The sequence below is a fragment of the Molossus molossus genome, unplaced genomic scaffold, assembly GCF_014108415.1.
Source record: "Molossus molossus isolate mMolMol1 unplaced genomic scaffold, mMolMol1.p scaffold_m16_p_2, whole genome shotgun sequence".
Classification (NCBI taxonomy): domain Eukaryota; kingdom Metazoa; phylum Chordata; class Mammalia; order Chiroptera; family Molossidae; genus Molossus; species Molossus molossus.
In genome coordinates, this window is record NW_023425355.1 from 114517331 (window position 1) to 114537484 (window position 20154).

General features: G+C 44.3%; 1 protein-coding gene across 1 annotated transcript; it reads left to right on the top strand.

Annotated features, from left to right (window-relative positions):
• Window positions 1-112: 112 nt before the first annotated feature.
• CUNHXorf38 (chromosome unknown CXorf38 homolog) lies at window positions 113-19927 on the top strand. Its single transcript, XM_036271439.1, has 7 exons — window positions 113-349; window positions 509-643; window positions 7856-7975; window positions 9236-9385; window positions 9680-9859; window positions 16982-17144; window positions 17580-19927. The coding sequence occupies exons 1-6, from the start codon at window positions 134-136 to the stop codon at window positions 17141-17143; spliced, it is 963 nt and encodes a 320-aa protein (XP_036127332.1). The 5' UTR covers window positions 113-133; the 3' UTR covers window position 17144; window positions 17580-19927.
• Window positions 19928-20154: the final 227 nt, after the last annotated feature.

Genomic DNA, 20154 nt, shown 5'->3' on the forward strand with positions numbered 1-20154 from the left:
CTGCGCGGGGGCGGCCTGCAGGCGGGGACACGCCCACGCGCCGCGCTGCTTCCGGCACTGTCTAGGATTCTGCGGCTGCGCACTGCCGTTCGCTCCCGCCCCGCCCCCGCGGCTTCCCAGGCAGGCGCGGAAAATGGTGCTGCCTGAGCTGGCCGCTCGCCTCAACTGCACGGAGTACAAGAACTGGGTGAAGGCGGGCTACTGCCTGCTGCTGCTGCGCGGCTGCCTGCAGGGCTTCGTCGGCCGGGAAATGGTGGCCTTTCACCGCGGCCTGCTCGCCTCCGCTCCCGGCCTGAGCCCCGGCACCACCTGCCGCAGCGGTTCGCGGTGCAGCCCGCGCGCCCGCCAGGTGAGCATCTGCCCTGGGGCCTTGACCACCGCCTCCCGTCCCCGTCCCCGTCCCCGTCCCTGTCCCCGCGCAGTGCCCGTGCACTCCCTGGCGCGGGGCCGACCGCAGCGCCCGGGGCTCAGATGCCCAATGACCCTCCCTCACCGCCGCCTCCTGTAGTTCCAGCCTCAGTGTCAGGTGTGTGCCGAGTGGAAGCGGGAGATTTTGAAACATCACACCAACAGAAACGGAGACGTCCACTGGGGAAACTGCCGGCCGGGCCGATGGCCCGTGGACGCTTGGGAGGTGGCCAAGGTAAGCACCTGCAGTCTGTAGGGCTAGGGGGCGGGATACACCAGGTAGGAGTCACCTGGAGCCTGGGAATTCATACACAGATCCACAGAAATAGGGTTTTTAACCTAAAGTCTGGTGTCTAGGCGGTTCAGGACTTCTATTGGACCCAACCCAGCTTGGTGAAGTACAAGTTCGCTTCTGTCTGTCTGCTTCCTGACGGCATTTGAGTTTGCTACTCCCGCTTGCAAAGCTATAGGCAAGATTTCCGCAAGAGATGCTGGGACAAGATGGAGCGTGAGCAACATGAGCACAGGCACAGAGGGAGAACCAGAAAGGCGTTTTTGAGGGTAAGCTCCCTCAGTAGCTCATTTTGGTTCTAGTATACCATGAGGATGGCAAAGTAAGGCAAGGAAAGAAAAGGCTTAAAATATGAAGGACTTGAAGTGTCCATCTAAGGTATAAAACTTTGGAGATGGGGTAGGCAGCCAGATAGAAGGATACTATTAGACCTGTTTTTAGATTTTGGCAATTTGACTTACTAGCTAAGCCAGTTGGGGAATTTTTTTGTTGTATGTGTGTGCGCCTTTTTTTGTGTTTGCCAGAAACCGTGTAGCGGGTGGTGAGGGGCAAAGTGGCCTCCTAATACAGAATAATTTTTGGAATCAGCCTTTATGCCAGTTAGCAGCAGGCACAGGCATGGTGCCTGGGAAGCCGAAATCAGAGTCCCAGCTCAGCTGCTGTGGTGTGACATTGGGCCAGCCTGTGTTCCGTAACCGAAAAAATGAAGTTAGACAGTATCAGCAGCCCCCAGACTTCTGGCTATCATGGTCTGGTAAACCCACCACACCTGCACCCTCTTCCCCATTTTTTTTTTTTAAAGGACTACAGAATTGCCAACTTCTCCTGTTACCTAGAAAAGAAAAACAACTTAAAATTCCACCTTTTTGCCCTGGCCAGTTTGGCTCAGCAGTTAGAGTGTCGGCCTGCAGACCAGAGAATAACAGGTTCGGTTCCCGCTAAGGGCATGTACCTCGGTTGCAGTTTGTCCCTGGCCCCGGTTGGGGTCGTGTGGGTGACAACCAGTCGATGTCTCTCTCTCACATGGATGTTTCTCTCCCTCTCTCTCTCTCTCTCTCTCTTCCTCCCTCTCTCTCTCAAGATAAATGCAAAAATGTCCTTGGGTGAGGATTAAAAATAAAAACAAAAAACACCTTTTACTGTCCCTCACTTGTTTGGTCTCTGTTGCTGCTCTTACACCCTCGGAATCCTCTTGAAGCACAGGCCACCTGTTTATGCCACTTTTCAATGCTGTCACCTACAGACCTTCTTGTCCAACCCTGTGTTCATATTCTTGCCAACCCATCCTCCTTTCTCCGAACTTTCCTGGCCCAACTTTAGCCCTGATGATACCATCATCTGCTTCTGCTCACGGGAAGAATCTCACAAGGGAAGCTGATTGGTTTTACTTTCAGTTTTTCTTTTCTTTTTTAATGAGCAACATATTTATTTATTTATTTATTTATTTATTTTCCTCATCCCCTCACCCCCTTCCCTCTGGCAACCATCAACTTGTTCTCTATATCTAGGGGGTCTGTTTCTGTTTTGTTTGGTTTTATTCCTTTGTTTTTCTAGATGCCACATATAAGCAAAATCATACGGTATTTGTCTTTCTCTGTCTGACTTATTTCACTTACCATAATGCCCTCTAAATCCATCCATGTTGTCCCAGATGGCAAGAAGAAAACAGAAATACTAATTCAAAAAGATATGTGCGCTTAGGTGTCTATCAGTAGATGAATGAATAAAGAAGATAGATACTGTGTGTGTGTGTGTGTGTGTGTGTGTGTGTTATTCAACAATTAAACAAATGGAATCGTGTCATTCACAGTTCTGGCTCATGAGCCCCAGCAGTCTGACCATGTGTCTTAGGCTCCTGTTCCTGGAGATGACTGTTGCTGCCAAACTCCCACTCGCGTTCCTCCACCCTCTATCCCAGCTGCTAACCTCGCTCACACTTCCTGGAGTTGATGAATACCCCCACATACATACTCATCTTTACCAAACCTACTAACCTCCCTCCATGTACACCGTCTTCCTTCTGCTACAGAGGAGGAAGGGCGTCTCTCCTCTTATCGCCCTGTCCCTCCACTTGTGTGTTGAATTTTTCCATCTGCTCAAGGATTCTGAGTCTTCATTTATCCACTCTTCCTCCCACCCAGCTTATTCCCATTACCATATAAATAGCTTTAATGGTGCCATGGTTTATGTAATTTTTTTTAAGAGAAAGAAAAGATTAAACATAGTGTTACTATGTGGCCCAGCAATTTCACTCCTAGATATATATACACCCAATGAAATGAAACCAAATATCCACACGAAACCGGTGCACAAGTGTTCATAGCAGCACTATTCACAATAACCAAAAGGTGGAAACAACACAGATGTCCATCAACTAATGACTAGATAAGCGAAATGTAGTTTATCTGTATAATGGATTATTTAGCCATAAAAAGGAGTGAAATATGATACGTGCTGCAACTTTGGATGAACCTTGAAAACATTAGGCTAAGTGAAAGAATTAGGCATATATTGTATAATTCCATTTATACAATACCTTATACTATTCTTTTGTCCAGAATAGGCAAATCCATAGAGACAGAAAATGGATTAGTAGTTGCCGGGGTCTGGATAGAGGGTTTCTTTTTGGGTTGATGAAATGTTCTAAAATTGACCGTGGTAATAGTTGTACAACTCTGAATATACTGCAAACCACTGAACTGCGCACTTAAAAAATTTTATTGAGCCCTGGCCAGTTTGGCTCAGTGGTTAGAGCGTCAGCCCGTGGACCACTGCGACCCAGGTTCGATTCTGGCCAAGGGGACATACTTCGGTTGTGGTTCATCCCTGACCCTGGTTGGGATCGCAAGGGAGGCAACCAGTCTGTGTCTCTCTCACATCAATGTTTCTCTCTTTATCTCTCTCTCTCCCTCTCCCTCTCCTTCTCCCTCCCTCCCTCCCTCTCCCTGCCTCCTAATCTGTCTAAAGAAAAATGTATTCAGGTGAGGATAAAAAAAAATTTTATTGAGGTATAATTGACATATAACATTAGTTTTTGGTGTACACTGTAATGATTCAGTATTTGTGTATATTGCAAAATGATCACCACAGTAAGTCTAGCATCACCGTACATAGTTCCTTTTTTTCTTATTCCGAGAACTTTTAAGATCTATTCTCTTAACGATACAGTACTATTAACTATAGTCGCCATGCTATGCATTACATCTCCAAGACTTAGTTATTATATAACTAGAAGTTTCGACCTTTTGACTCCCTTCACCCATTTCTCCCACTCCTGCCTCCAGCAACCACCAATGTGTTCTCTGTACTATGAGCTTGGTGTTTTGTTTTATTATATTTCACATATAAGTGAGATCACACAGTGCTTCTCTTTCTCTCTCTGACTTATTTCACTTAGCATAATACCCTCCAGATCTATCCATGTTGTGGCAAAGAACTGTACACTTTGAATGGGTGAATTGTATGGTATGTGAATTATATCCCAATAAAGCTTTTTTCTTTTAAACACTTGAATGAACACTTGGAACATAAAATTTCAAAAGAAAAAAACTTCCCTTGATATATTCCCTCCAGCTATTTCCCCATTTCTCAGCCTCCGGATGTGTATATCCGGTAGACCTTCTCAAGAAAGACGGTTTTCTGCTTATTTTCTCTTTTCCTCAGCTCCCAGTCTCTTCGACCCATTCCACCCCGGCTTGCACCCTGGCCCCTCCACTGCAGCTGTCTTGTGGGGCACATGCGACTTTCAGTTCTCCAGCCTTATCTGTCTTCCTCTCAGGCATTCAGCACTACTTGCCACTCCTCTCGAAACACTCCTGGCTTGGTGACATCGTTCTCTCCGGGCTCCTCCTCAGCCTCTTTCTGACTGTTGGCCTTTCTCAGGCCTCTTCTGCCCCCTCTCTTCCTCTAGTGATACTGCCCATGTCCATGGAGTGAAAATTTCAATATGACTTTTATGCTCATGGCTCCAGATTTGTACCCCTAGCCCTGCCCTCTCTTAGGAGCTCCGGGTGCCCATCTCCCGCTTACTTGACTGACTCCTCTGCTTCATTAGCTCCTGAGCACTTTGTGTTGACTTCTCAAGCAGGACTCTTCATCTCTGCTCTCCAAACCTACGCCTGTGCCCCACCACCAACTAGCTACAATCATTCTTTCATTTTTTTAATCCTCACTTGAGAATATGCTTATTATTGATTGTAGAGAAAGAGGAAGAGTGACAGAGAGAGAAACATTGATGTGAGAGAGAACATTGGTTCCCTTCTGTATGTACCCCAACCAGGGGTCAAACCTGCAGCCTAGTCCAGCCGGTGTGGCTCAGTGGTTGAGCATCGACCCATGCACCAGGAGGTCACTGGTTTGATTCCTGGTCAGGACACATGCCCAAGTTGTGGGCCAAATCCCCCATGGGGGGCATGCAGGAGGCAGCCTGTCGATGTTCTTTCATCGATGTTTCTCTCTCTCCCTCTCATTTCCTCTCTCTCTAAAAAAAAAAAAAGAAAAAAAACCCTGCAACCTAGGTATGTGTCCTGATCAGGAATCGAACCCACAGTCTTTCGGTATACGGGATGATGCTCCAACCAACTGAGCCACACCGGCCAGGGCTATAATCATTCTTGCTTCATCTCTTTCCAAACTCTCACTACCCTCTTTGCACCTGCAAAATAGTTATGGAATCCCCCTTCTCTCCATCTCTGCGTCACAACTCTCATCCTCTCCTTTCTGGCCTCTGGTTGCAGCCTCCCACCTAGCCGCCCCTGCTGCGCGGTCACCTCTGGTGGTTTCTCCACGCAGCAGGATGTGTGGTTTTCAAATAGGAAGTAGATCCTTTTTTTCCCTTGCCTGAAACCCTTGGGTGGCTTCCTGATGTCCTTAGAATAAATTCCGAATTCCTTTCCAGAGCCAGTAAGGCCCAGCATGATCTGGCCTTTATTTCTCCAACCTCACCTACTACTCAGTGCAGAGACAGCAGAGGTAGTGAGAGGCGATAGGCGTGTTTCACAGAACTGTGCGTTTAGCACATGGAACATGGTGGTATGCGACACGATTTTAAGAAACAGCTCTCCAGAGGCAAGGAGGCAGCAGAGCCTCCCTGTCGGCTTCTATTTCTAAAGAAAGGGAATAATTACTAGGATCAAACTTTAATGTGGAAGAGACAGGTTTATATTGGCGAGAAAATGCGAGACAGAACATACCTTGTAATGGAAAAGATAAACTGTGACTGGTTTTGAGGCAACCAAGGCTCCTCTAAGTTTGTATTTCTCTCTCAGTGACAGCTGGAGTAAGCAGAGTTTCTTCTTTTCTTCCTTTTCATTGAATTAGTTTGCCCGTGATGCATTAACTCCATTGTTAGCATTTGTAGCATCCATAGTTGGCTTCTTTCAGAGGGCTGGCATGTTAGTGGCTGTTAAGACAGAGAACAGTGATGGCACTGGCCACCATATATTTTGATAGGGGCCATTCCGGGTATACAAAATTTTTTTTATTACATGAGGCCCAGGTGTAGGATCTCACCACCATCAGGAACATAGCCCTGACTCTCCCGGGTGTGTCGGCACCTCCCACGAGCCTTTTTTGGAATGCATTTCGAGGGGCACTGTAGGAGGCATTGCGGTCAATTGCCTACTGAAATGTGTTTGTTTTCAAGCGAACTCTTTATTTAGAATTCTCATTGCACGTAATTTTTCACATGTCATCTTTTCTAGTCCCTTGGCAGGAATGTACTCCTGAGCTGCTTAGCTTGGTAAAGTTGTTGCCTTCGGATGTAAATTTGGAAATATTTCAGGAAAGAAATATGCCCAAGCCTTGCTATAACACCATTTTTGTGGTTTGTGCCAGAAAATGCTATAACAGGCAAGATCGTGCTAGAACAAGGCCCTTCTGCTATCATCTAGTGCCTCAAACCCTGGGATTCCATCTGTAACTCCTACGGAGGTCCTCCTCACCCTGCACCATCAACAAGATAACTACCAACATTTGTGGCCTGTTTATTATCATATGCCAGACACCAAGCAGGTGTTTTACTTGCATTAACCTGTTTAATTCTCACAACATACTTTGAGGTAGATGAGAACAGTTACCCCTGTTTATTGATGAGGGATCTGAGGACAAGTAACTTGCCCAAGGTCACACAGCTGGCAAGTGGCAGAGCTGGGACTTGAACCCAGTCCTGTGGCACACATTCCAAAGCCTAGATTCTCCCTCCCTCCCTCCCTCTCTTCCTTCCTCCCTCCCTCCCTCTCTCCCTTCCTCCCTCCCTTCCTTCCTTCTCACCCGAGGACTTTTTTTTTTTTTTGTATTTATCTTCAGATAGAGTGGGAGGGAGAGAGAGAGAAAGAAGCATTGACTGGTCACCACCCACACGACCCCAACCGGGGCTGGGGACAAACTGCAACAAAGGTACCCTTAGCGGGAACCGAACCTGGGACTCTCCGGTTCACGGGCTGACACTCTGACCACTGAGCCAAACTGGCCAAGGCTAGATTCTTAACTTTATACAACCATACTGAACTTTCTCAAGTCATTTTTGTGTCCACTTTGGAGTAACTTATTTTTAAATTTTAAATTTTCTTTAAAAACTCAGCCACTCAGTGGTTGAACGTCGACCCATGCACCAAGAGGTCATCGGTTCGATACCCAGTCAGGGCACATGCTCAGGTTGTCGGCCAAATCCCCGGGGTGGGGCATGCAGGAGGCGACCAATCCAGGTTCTCTCTCATCAGTGTTTCTCTCTCTCTCTCCCTTTCCCTTCCTCTCGCTCTCTAATATCAATAAAGAAAAAAATTTTTTAATCAATAAAGGAAAAAAAATCTAAAAACTCAGCCACTGACACTTCAGTAAGGTAAAGAAATAAGGTGCTTTCTACCCATGCTTCCTGCTTATATGCCATTAAGAAAGGGCAGACAACCAATTGTAACAAATGTTTAAGTGCCTCTAAGAGCAGAGGGACAGATAGAGCAACCCTTAAGTTATTGCCCTTGGCCAAGGCTTAGCTGTCACCCTGTTTCCTGACTTGGGTTTTGGACTCGTGAGGCTCTAAGTTGAAACTTCAGTAAGAGAATTGCAGTCAATTTTGGGGAAACAGACAAGTGACAAAGGCCCCAGGAGCTCATAGGGTTAGAAGAGATTCAGGTGCCCCTCGCCTCTCCCCTCCTACAGGCCTTCATGCCCCGAGGACAGGCAGACAAAACAGGACCTGAGGATTGTGATGCCGTTGCCCTTTTAAACCTTATCAACTCCTGTGATCACTTCATGGTTGATAGGAAGAAAGTCACAGAGGTAAGAGCTGTCATAGTTCAAACTGTACAGTGGGAGTCAGTCATGTACCGTGTCAGCAGGTACTGTGATGACCAGCTGAGAAACACACCCTGCGATGCGAAAGCAGCGTGCACATGTAGCACACGGTGTCTCCCCAAAACAGTGATGTGCAAAGACACTTAAACCTTGCTTCGAAGTTGGCATTGCTCAGCAGGCTAGTGGGGCTCACATCCCATGCACCTTCTGTGATGTCCAAGAACTCCTGTGCAAATGCGGTCAGGCGATACCTTTCAGTTCTCCCTAATTAAAGCTTCCTGGCAACTTGTTGTACCTTTCGCCACTAAACTAGGTGAACCTCACATTTCTCTTCTCTGTTCTGCCATAAACAGAAGCAAAGTTATTTTCAGTGTTAAAAAAAAAATATATATATATATATACACAGAGCAGTGTATCGTTCTGTTCATGGTATGCCAGCATTTGAGTCCTGCCCTTTTAAATTTCATTGGCGAGACCAAGTTACGTAGAACTGGAGAAAATAGAAACACTAGTGAGTAAGCAAGGTCAGAATGGATCACTATGTCAGATTTCTTCAGAGAATTAGACTTTGTCTGTTTCACCAGAGAACAGCTCTGGCACATTTATTACTCTGAGGGTCATTGAAGAGACTATATTTGAATGGATTATTTATAATATGTAGAGAAAAATGCATGTTTTGCTAGATTGCCAGCGGCTGAAAGGACTGAGAATCCTGACATCAGCAGAGACAAAAAGTATCGCAGTATAAAGTTGACCCCTGTGATATCTCTTAACGAAGATATGGAAGACTTTACATGAATTAATTCATATATGATTAGACAGCACCATCTGTCGTAAAATACAGGCAGAAGTTAGTCTTTTCATCATGGTTTCCACAACCAAAAACTCCTTTGGCCCAGCTTCCTGAAGCTCCGATGATATTTAAAGGATTTTTGCATTGTCTGTTTCAGCCTTTGGGTGTATGCAGAGCCAGTAGCCAGTACTCTTGCTCTTCGACAGGTTGTCTTCAGTTAAGGGATATTGGGCATTGTAAGAGATATCCAGCCAGTCCCAAGATTTCAAGGGCTAAGGATAGTTGTGAGCTTGTTTGCATTTCTTACCCTGATGAACTTATTAAAGTGGCAGGGGGTGGAACATTTTTGGAACTAACAGAAAGACTGTCTGCAGCTTTTCTTTGGAACTACAAAATCTGTTTACCCCACTGTTTGATTTTGAAGCCTTTTATCTTTTTCTGTCTTTCTGGAGGTCATTAAGTGTCGTAATGATATCATGCACTCTTCAGAGATGAAGGTGTCTTCTACATGGCTTCGAGATTTCCAGGTGAAGATCCAAAATTTTCTGAATGAATTCCGTGGTATCCCGGAGATTGTGGAGGTGTACTCCAGAATAGAACAGGTAAAAATTCGATTCTAACAGTCCTGGCATAAAGAACTAAAGGGGAAAAGCAACCACCGTCATTCATTTAGAATTTGAAACTTATTAGGTTTAAATGAAATTTTAGCATGTCAACAGGGAAAAACATGTTGACATGAAATCTAGAATTGTACTTTGCTAAGAAGCTTTTCTATGATCACGGGATGTAATTAAACTAGATCCAGTCAGTGTTATTTAATTATAAATTCTTCAAGTCGTCCAGTAGAATGTCTTTTCCATTCAGTCAGTTCATATATTTGTTTGGTAATCCAACAGCTGTTGATATCAGACTGGGCTGTTCACATCCCCGAGGAAGATCATCGAGATGGGTGTGAGCATGAAACAGGTGTTTACCTGAGTGAGAGCCAAGTGAATGAAATAGAAATGGAATTTCTAAAGGAAAAACTTCAAGAGATGTATCTTCAAGCAAAAGAACAAGAGGTGTTGCCAGAAGAGGTAAAAAAAAAATTGTATATATATTATATCCTCTGTGTGAGTAAACAAAACAAAGAGACACCAGAGAGGAAGAGTAGTTCATTTTAACATATTGCCAGTTATGTTTCTGATTTATAAGACAAATAATTTCCAAAAATGAATATTCTTTTGGCACAGATTAATATTACTTGAAACAATTATTTTCACTTCATCAGCAAACATTCGAGCGCCTGACAGGTGGCCCAGAGTGGAACAACACGGTAAGGGCTACCGGAGAATTCTGAACAAAGGTTCTAGATAGAGATTCTCTGTGAGCCGGGGGCAGGGGTTGCAAACAAAGGCTTTGCTGAGAAGGTGCTGTTGAGCAAGGACTGACAGAATCAGGTCCAAGGTTGGCAAATTGGCAAGAGAAGAAGAGCGTTCTTGGCAGAAGGAACAGCACCTGCCAAGGCATGAAAGAACAGCATGGGCCTGGGCAGTGACAAGGTGAGCATAGAGGAGGCCTGGGCAGATACGAGGTGTTAAGGTAGGTTGAAGCCATGTTTTGCAAGGGTTTCTGTCCTTCTGTCTTGCATCAAGAGGTTTGGACCTTATTCTCAGAAAGTGGTAGGGAACCAACAGATATATATATTTTTTAAATCCTCACCCGAGAATATGTTTATTGATTTTTTTTAGGGAGAGAATGAGTAGGTACTACTGTTTTTTATTGTGCCCTCTCTGGCACACCATACGTATTTAAAATCATGAATAGCACTGTTAAATCTTCTGTTTTCTAAATCTGTAGGTTTCATCTTGATTTATTTTATTTATTGATTTATTTGATCCTCACCCGAGGACATTTTTCCACTTTTTGTTCATATAGAGTGGGAGGGACGGGGGGGGGGGGGGGGACATCGACGTGAAAGGGACACATCGAGTGGCTGCCACCCGCACGACCAACGAGGGCCGGGGACAAACTGCAACCGAGGTACGTGCCCTTAGCGGGAACTGAACCTGGGTCTGTCAGGATCGCAGGCCGACGCTCTAACCGCTGAGCCAAACCGGCCAGGGCCATCTTGCTTTATTTTAAAATGCCATTAGAGCCAGCCCCACTTCTCTTTCTGCTGCTGCTTTCAGAAGCAGAGTTGAGCAAGGCAAGGCAATCAGGATATTGGGCTCTCTCGGCCCTTGAGTCGCCCGTAGTCCTCTCTTCTCTCTTGAGGGAATTGCAGTTCTTTCCTGTTTGTGTAACAAAGAGCAAAACACATCAGCAGCACCACACTCAAGCCAGGAGTCGATGTGAGTTGCGAGCTGGAAGGGAACCTGGCAATCATTTTATCATAGCCCCTGCTTTACACGTGAGGCAGCAACCCCAAGGAACAGGCACTGTCACGTGTAAGCAAGGCCACCGGCTGGGGTCTGAGGGCTGCCTGTGGGTCCCCTCACTCTGGTCCTGTGCCTTTCCACGTGCCTTACTGCATCTTGTATCACCGAAGAGCTAGCAACTGTAAATTCCAAACTCGTTATCTCTGTTTTACAGAGAGCAAATTGGGGTTAATTGGCTTGTTCTCTGGGTCCCCAAGTCTCTAGATAGAGTTGATAAGTTCTCATTTTGCATGCTTTTGTGCGGTAGACCATGGCATTTCTCTTGCTGTTTCAATTGATCAAAATGTAAATTCAGATTGATTGGCATGTTATCTCTAAGAAGTTGAAGGTTGGCTTTCCATGATGTGTGGAATTTGACCTTACTTGGAAATTCAGTACCAGATATGGTTATCCATGTTCTTTAGGGTTAGTCTCCAAAGTCAGATGATTTGATAAACCAAATTTCAGTGACTCTAAAATTCCATCAATTGTAAGACACACCATTAATTCAGTTACCTCTAAGAAAGAAAAAAAATGCTGCCAATTTATTGTAGGACACTATCGGTGGTAAGATGCATTCTCATTTAAGATGTTAAAATATGAAAAAAAATCATGCATCTAGGAATTAAGCAATACAGTGATCATATTATGATCACAGGACTTCTTGTGACTTCAACAAGACCTGTTTCTGGTATTCGTTAAAACAGTAGTTGGGTTGGAAAGCCAAGTTGAGGAAAAAATGGTCAATGGTGATAATTTAGTTTGATGGTTCCCAAAATGCACCATGGACCATGAGAATGAGTACCAAGGGGTGCACAGCAGAGTTCATCATCTCCATTCTTTTTCATTCAATTGACGAGCCTTAATGATATATAACATAAAAGGGGCGCCCATGAAAATACACGATCCATGTGTAACTGTGATAGTAAAACGCATTCTGCTTCAGAGCCACATGGGAGCAGCAGCTGGTCAGGTCCTTCAGGACACGTGTGGAGTGTGTCCACCAACGGCCCAGCTGCGGCAGAATTCAGCTGCCACTCAAGAGCCCTTCACATAGCCCTGCCAGCCCTCCATGCTCTGTTTGGACCTAGGAGTTTAAAAATTCAGCTAAAGCCCTGGCTGATTTGGCTCAGCAGTTGGAGTGTCGGCCTGCGGACCAATGAGTCACAGGTTCGATTCTGGTCAGGGGCACATACCTCGGTTGTACTTCATCCCCAGCCCTGGTCTGGTCATGTGGGACGCCACTAGTTGATGTGGCTCTATCACATCTCTCTCTCTCTCTCTCTCTCTCTCTCTCTCTCTCTCTCTCTCTCTCTCCCTCCCCCCTCCCCCCCTCCCTCCCTCCCTCCCACCCTATCTGATGATAAAGAGAAAAGTATCCTCGGGTGAGGAATAAAAAATAAATTCAGCTAAAGAACACTGAGTGCAGTAAGTGGCTTAAAAACAAACAAACAAAAAAAACAGGGAAAGAACTTGCACATTCTTGAAAATCACTACTGATTTCGTAAACCCTGGTGAAGGAACCACCTTCACAAAGATCCATGGGGAAGCTTGGGGACAAGGGTCAGTGACAGAATGTACTTGAGGCAGCTGGGGAAAGGATCAAAATGACACTTTATTTATTATATTCCAGAAATATTTACTAAGTAAGCACCTACTGTGTTGCAGGCATGGTCCTAGAAGCTTGGTGTGCATCAGAGAACAAAATAAAGATCCTCGTAGTTGGGGACAGACAGTAAACAGTCAACATAATAAGTAAATGATGTGCCTTAGAAGTACTGTGTTGAGCAGAGTATGGGGGATCAGGAACTGGCAGAGTGGGGATGAGTATCAGGTTACAATAGGGTGGTCAGGGCAGCCTTATTGAGAAGGAGACACCTAACAACACCTTGGAGGAGGTGAGGACTAGCCATTTGTCTATCTGGAGCAAGAGTATTCAGAGAGGGAACAGCAAAAGGTTGAGCCAGGGTGGCTGGAGTGGGGTGAGGGGAAGAATAGCGGGTGAGGAGGTGAGAGAGCGAAGATGGAGGAGGCAGGTCACTTTGGGCCTTGTGAGCCATTGAGACGTGGCAGAGTTCCCAGCAGCAGAATGACAAAAGGACTGGCTGCTATGTTGAGGATACCAGGAAGGGGTGGGCGCAGTTAAAGATAAAAGCAAACCAGCCCTGGCCGGTTTGGTTCAGTGGTTAGAGTGTCGGCCCGCGGGCGAATGAGTTGCAGCTTCAGTTCCGGTCAGGGACACGTACCTCAGTTGCTGTTTGTTCCCGGCCCTGGTCGGGGTCATGCAGGAGGCAACCAGTCAGTGTGTCTAAGCATCTTTTGCCTGTAATAGTCCCTGGCACATGGTAGACAGACTTGCACTAAACATTTGTTAAATAAATGTAGAAAGGAAGGAATATACCCAACACAATGCTGGGTACTTTTACTAGGTTATTTCTAATCCTCACAAGAATCCTAAGTAGGGTTGGTGTTGTCATCCTTTATTTGCATACATGGAAGTACACTCAGAGAGGTCAAGTGTCTTGCCCAAAGTCACACAATTGATTAAGTGACAAAGTAGGGTTTCAATATCCAAGTGTGTCTGACTACATTCTATAATTTTTTAAGTACTTCAGTTTTTTCCATCTCTACTTTCTCGTCCCCCTTTACATATAATTAATAATTTAAAACAAACCCAAAACACCTTCTTTTGACTTTTTTCTCCCTTCTCCCCACCTAATCAAGCTAAAATAATTGCCCCTCTTAAGCACATTTCAAGGGCAGAGAGGAGTACAGTCGTCCCTCATTTATCCCGGTTAAGCCTTCCAGACTCTAGCGGTTGCACCTGGCGTTGAAGGGCTCCTGGGCTGCTTGAATACACAGGCCTACAGTCCATACGTACAGTAATTTTAATTGTAATTGTAATACAGGGGTGTATAATTGACTCAGACAACCGAGCGCGCGCTGTATCATTTTCACAGTCTTGATCAACTTTTTAATGAGTATATTTTTAAAAACGTGATAGAGTGAAGCCATGAGAGACGAAGCGCGAAGTGGCAGGGACGGCTGTAGATGATAGCCCGGAGGACCGCAGCTCCCAAGCCATCAAGTGAGAGAAGGTCCCCAGACAGGGAGGGGCAGACCCCACTCCATCTTGGAGTGCGAGCGTGGCCGCAGACACAGCTAGCACAGTCACGCAGTGCCCGAGGGACCCTGGGGGGTGCTCCCAGAGCACCAGGCACAGGCAATGAGCGCCGACAGCGCAGTGCCCACGGTGAACGGAGTAACACCGGTGTGATCTTCATTTTACGTGTTTATGGTTTCCATATTTATTATTTAAAGCCCAGGCATCTTTCAGGAGCTGAAGGCTTGTTTCCAGCCATGTAATAAACGGCTCCGGCTGAAGGGCATGTCTCCATGTACTTACTAACCTATCTGATGACCTCGCGGCCCGCCCTGCTTCCTATTCATCGTGGGGACAAGCCTCAGCCTGTGTTCCCCCTCCCTTCTGTCCCTGACAGACATCTTCCAGCATCTCTGGCTCTTTCATTTGCTGACATCACAATCACCTGAGGACTTGCTTAGTTCCCACCCTAGACCTTCTGCATCAGAATCAGTCACATGCACTGAAGTTTAAGAACCACCTTTCTGCCCTGGCCGGTTTGGCTCAGCGTCAGCCTGCGGTCCAGAGAGACCTGGGTTCGGTTCCCGCTAAGGGCATGTACCTCGGTTGCAGTTTGTCCCCGGCCCTGGTTGGGTTGTGTGGGTGGCAGCCACTCCATGTGTACCTTTCACATCGATGTTTCTCTCTCTCTTCCTCTCTCCCTTCCACTCTATCTGAACAAAAAAATGGAAAAATGTCCTCAGGTGAGGATTACAACAAAAAAATTTTAAAAAAAAGAACCACCCTTCTGCTATGGATAGGGTGCTCCACCACTTTTCTTCATTAGAATTAGATTTAGATTGCCTTGACTTAGCTCGGAGTTGGAGTTCCCCTTTTTAAAAAATTCATCGCACCTCTAAATATGAGTCACTCATCTTTGTAATAAGCACAGAGACCAGTGAGGGTAAGCCCCGGGTACACTTCCATGGTACTATTCTGAGAGTGCTTTTTTATTAGTTTAAATATCTGGAAGTATGTTACTGGTAGGAATTTAAATTGGTACAGCCTCGATAAATGGAAGTTTTGGCTAAATCTATTAATAAAACAGAAAACTCTATCAGAGTTAAAACTACATTTTACTTCTAAAAACATCGTACAAATAGACTTGTCACATACAAAATGACACATACACAGCATTATTGGTCTTAACAGAAGGTTTAAAAAAATATGTTAAAATGTGAAACATCCATAACTGAAATATTATTCAACCATTAAAAAATATAATCAGGCCACTCTTTATAATCTGGTGTAGGAAAGATCAATTGAAGAAAAATGTGTAGTATGCTCCAATTGTATTTTTTTAATGTGTATACAATATATACATGTGCTCACATGGAAATGCATAGAATATCTTTGGAAGAAACATAAGAAATTTAATTGTGGTCACTTCTGGGGGGAGGAGCTAGGTGACTGAGGACAGGGGTTTGGAAGAAGACTGATTATTTACCTTGTACCCTTGTGCTCATCTTGAAGTTTTTACCTGTACATGTATTACTATTAAATACATATGCATATGCACAGCCCTGGCCAGTTTGGCTCAGCAGTTGAGTGTCGGCCTTCGGAGAGTCCTGGGTTCGGTTCCCACTAAGGGCACGTACCACCAAACAAAAAACAAAAAAAAACATGCACAGATACATACATATACATCCATACGGATAGTCATACACATATATATCTATATGTATGAATGTATATATATGTAAATATATTTAATAGTAATACATGTACAGGTACAAAATTCAAAATAAATGAGATTCATTTTATTTTTATATATATGTAATATGTGTGTGTGTGTGTGTGTAGACATATACAGATGGCCCCAACTTAACAGTGGTTTTCCTTATGATTTTTCGACTTTACAGTGGTACAACACAGATAATGTATTTCAGTAGAGACCGTACTTTGAATTTTGATCTTTTTCTGGGCTAGCGAGATCGGTACAGTACTCTCTCATGGTGCTGGGCATGTTTAAAGTAGGCTAGGCTAAGCTATGATGTTCAGAGGGTTAGGTGTGCTGCATGCATTTTTTACTTACATTTGCAACTTACAATGGGCTTATCAGGATGTGACTCTATAGTAAGTTGAGGATCACCTGTGTGTGTTGTGTGTCTGGCCCTTTCATACAAATACAGGAAGTTGTTGTTTGTTTGTTTTTTGCGGAGGCAAGCAAACACACCCCCTTGTGTGGCCCAGAACCAGCTAGCCCGGATTTTGTTTAGTTTGAGTAGAGGATTCTTTATTTTAAAGGGTTTGTTTGGTTTTGTTTTTCTTCTTTTTTAAAAAAAAATATGTTTTTATTGATTTTTAGAGAGAGAGGGAGGGAGAGAGATAGAAACATCGATGTGAGAGAGATATATTGATGGGCTGCCTCCTGCATGGCCCGTACTGCAGATCAAGCCCACAACCCGGGCATGTGCCACACCAGGAATGAACCTCTCAGTCCATGGGACGATGCTCAATCCACTGAGCCACACTGGCCAGGCAGGTTTTGCTTTTCAAACCTTAACCTGTTTGTGGACAGGTGCCTGTAACCAAGGTTTCTGTCTCTTGGTGGGCACATGAGCAGGAGCCAGTCTTAGAGCTAGTAAGTTTTCACTTGAAATATAAGCCTGCTATAAAATTATCTGAGTTTTAAATTATGTGGTTTCTTTTTGCAGATCTTAAATCGACTGGAAGTGGTAAAAGAATTTCTGAGAAACAATAAAGATCTTAGAAATGGCCTTACAGAAGATCTACAGAAGCTAGACAGCCTGCATCTGCAGCATCAAAAACTGAATTCAAAAGAACCTGGGGCACAGACACCTGAAGGGGAGGCCTAAGGTGAGTTTAGGCATTTGATGTTAAATAAGAAGAGAATAGCCTCATCTCTTTGATGTCTGTTCTCTTATGTAAAGTCATAATGAACATACACTTAGTCTCACCTGAAGTTTCCCTATGTCATTATTTGAGAGAAGGGACACTGGGCTTTGTGCTGTTTCTAGTTGATGGTTCTCACATGTGAAGTAATTCAACATAAACTCCCTGCCAGCTTTGTTTAGCCAAATATACCTGAAGTTGTTGATTTAGTCTTAAGTGAATCACATTTATAACATAATCGAAAAGCATGGCAGCCCTACAGTGATGCCAGTGATGCCTAGCTCTTCGTTGTGGTATCAGTAGCAACTTGTTGATTTCCATAAGAAAAAGTTGCTAAAATAAATAACTATCTTCATATTTTTTTCCCTCAAAAAAGTTAAATATTTTCTGTTATTTTAGGTTCCCCTTGAACAACAGTCGGACATGTTCTTTGAAAGTCAGCACGGCTTCCATCTCAGCCATCATCCTTTTCTGTGCGAAAGGAGAGACTTACCAGAGCACTCGACCCAACCAAAAAGAAATGTTTGTTGTCTGTTCCTGAACTTGCCTTTAACTCTTCGGGAGTATATTTTTTATATTCCTAAGCTTGGTGTTGTGTGATCTCTACTGACCAAAAAATATTAGACACTCTTATGCCAAAACCATTAGCCAGGATTTTTTTGTTTTGTTTTGTTTTGTTACTGTTTAAAAGGTGAGATTCCTTTCTTCTTCTAAACTGTCACTGCCTAAACACAGTATAAAGGCTGTGTGTGGCCAGGCCCGTGTGAAGCGCCCTGCAGAGTTCTCTGACCACTGGCAGACAAGTCCTGCCCCGCCCCGCCCCCTCCCTCCTGAAAGTCTCACTCATTCATGAGGATGCCCCAGGGGCGGTGAGCAGTGGTGTAAAAATTGAGATAGAAATCCTTCCTTTTTTGGAAGAAGGCAAGAAAATTTCCGGAAAGGCCATTTTCTAGCCATTTCCCATCAGTTACAGAACTGTTAACGGTAACTATTCCTGGTAGCCTGTGGCAGTAGGATAAAGGGGTGGGCCCAGGCTGGTCAGTGCGAGGCTGGAGAACACAGCGACTTGACTGACCAAAGGGTGGGGGAGGGCGCGGTTCCAGGCCAGCCTCACAAACAGGGATGTTGGGGAAAGCTCCGCAGTTGCTGGCTTGTCCGTGGCACTTAGAAAAAGAAAACTGTGTTGGCAGTCACAGCCCTTTCTGTTCACTTCGATCCCAAGTGCTGAGTACCCCTCCTGTGCTCAATGAATATTCCTTGACTGCCGATAGCTTAGGAGTATTCATATGTAGATGTAAGTGTCAGTTATACTGTTATGTAAGCAGCCTGGTCCTTCCTTAGGAGATGTAAGAAAATTTCAACATTCTTATGGAAATTCAAAGACATTTTCTTTTAACAGATTCACAAATTTATTCATACTTCCTCTACTCCTTTTACCCAAAAAGTCATCCATTTCTGACTTTGTTTGTTTCCTGAATTGTGATGCCATTGTCCCGGTCTGTGCTGTGCTGCTTAACCGGACCACGGACCACGTTGCCTCTGAACCTTCAGGGACAGAATTGCCCCCGTCTGCTGCCTGGAGGAATGTTCAAGGGAAGCCTAGCTCTTTTGCTTCCTCAGCTGCCCATCCAGGATGTGATCTGTAGTGAATGGGCTGAGGATGGGGAAATGTTTAATGTAAATCTGTTTACATTAAAAGGCATTTAGTGTAATTGTGTAAAACCTGGATGAATGCAGATGTGCCTGTAACTTCCTGCATTAATCTTTCTTGTTACTGTTTGGTCTTTAATCTTGCAGTTTGTTTCTCCCTTCGTTTTATGGAGTTCCTTGAGATGACTTCCATAGTAAAGTAAGAAGAATTTTCATTCATCTTACAACTCCGCCCAAACTGAGAAACTGAATTATTTCCTAGCTTCTAGATAAAAGATACAGAACTTGGCATCAAATTAAATATTGATTCACTAACAAATTTCCAACTTTAGGAACTTGGGATTATGAACACTTTATTTTCATACCTCTCGTATATAGTTAGCTTTTCCTTATCTATCCAACAACAATTTATCAGTGTCAGCCATATGCCAGGCACTGACATAAATGCAAATGTGAAGATTTTAAAGGTATGGTCAATGTTCTATGAGGTTTCATCTTATTGGATTTAATGTCTGCTCTGATAAATTAAGATATTGTTCAGAAAACTATACTGGCAGCACTTAATTACATTGAAATTGAAATAAAGGAAGACATTCCCAGAGAGGGCTCAAAAGCAAATGTGGCGTGTATAGGGACATCTACCTGTGGGCCTCTCTTGTACAGACCTATGCATGCGAGCACAGAATATGCACCAAAGGGTAGTCATAGCAAAATTGGCAGCCAGCCCTCAGGACAGGGCTGGTTAAATAAATCACAACACAGCCATGCTACAGGGTATTACGTAATTGGTAGAAAGAATGAGGAAATGCTGCAATGCAGTAATATGGACTAACCTCTAAGACATAGTAAATAGAAAAGCAGAATGTTTAACAATGCATAGCATGCTATGAAACTATTTGTACTTTAAAATAACAGGTCGGGAAAGTTGTGTTTTTCCAGCTTTGTTGCTGTTACCTCCAAAAGGAATGGGGGTTGAGAGGAGTGGTTTGAACAAATTGGGCTTTTCTACTTTGTATACTCCCACATGAACTTTTTACAACAAATATGCACTCGAGTATTTTTAATTTTTTTTTTGTTTAAAATTTTATATTTCAAAATAAAGAGACATGAACGATATAAATTCAAACAAGAGTTATGTGTCACATTTTCTGTAATACTTGGAGCCTCCATCTATGTGGGGGTCAGCTCCACCTCCGGGGGTATTCCTGCGCTGTCAAGGGCAGAAGCAGCCCAGGAAGTAGATTCCTTCTCACACAAGGCTTTGCTTCATCTCAGAGTGCCTCGTTCTCATCCAGCAATATGATTCGCTCTCAGCCTCTGCCTG

Excerpts from the sequence above, each read along its gene's own strand:
- CUNHXorf38 (XM_036271439.1), top strand. The coding sequence starts at position 134 with ATGGTGCTGCCTGAGCTGGCCGCTCGCCTCAACTGCACGGAGTACAAG. Across the intron at positions 350-508 it reads GCAGCCCGCGCGCCCGCCAG|TTCCAGCCTCAGTGTCAGGT; the intron begins GTGAGCATCTGC and ends CGCCTCCTGTAG. Across the intron at positions 9,386-9,679 it reads TGTACTCCAGAATAGAACAG|CTGTTGATATCAGACTGGGC; the intron begins GTAAAAATTCGA and ends GTAATCCAACAG.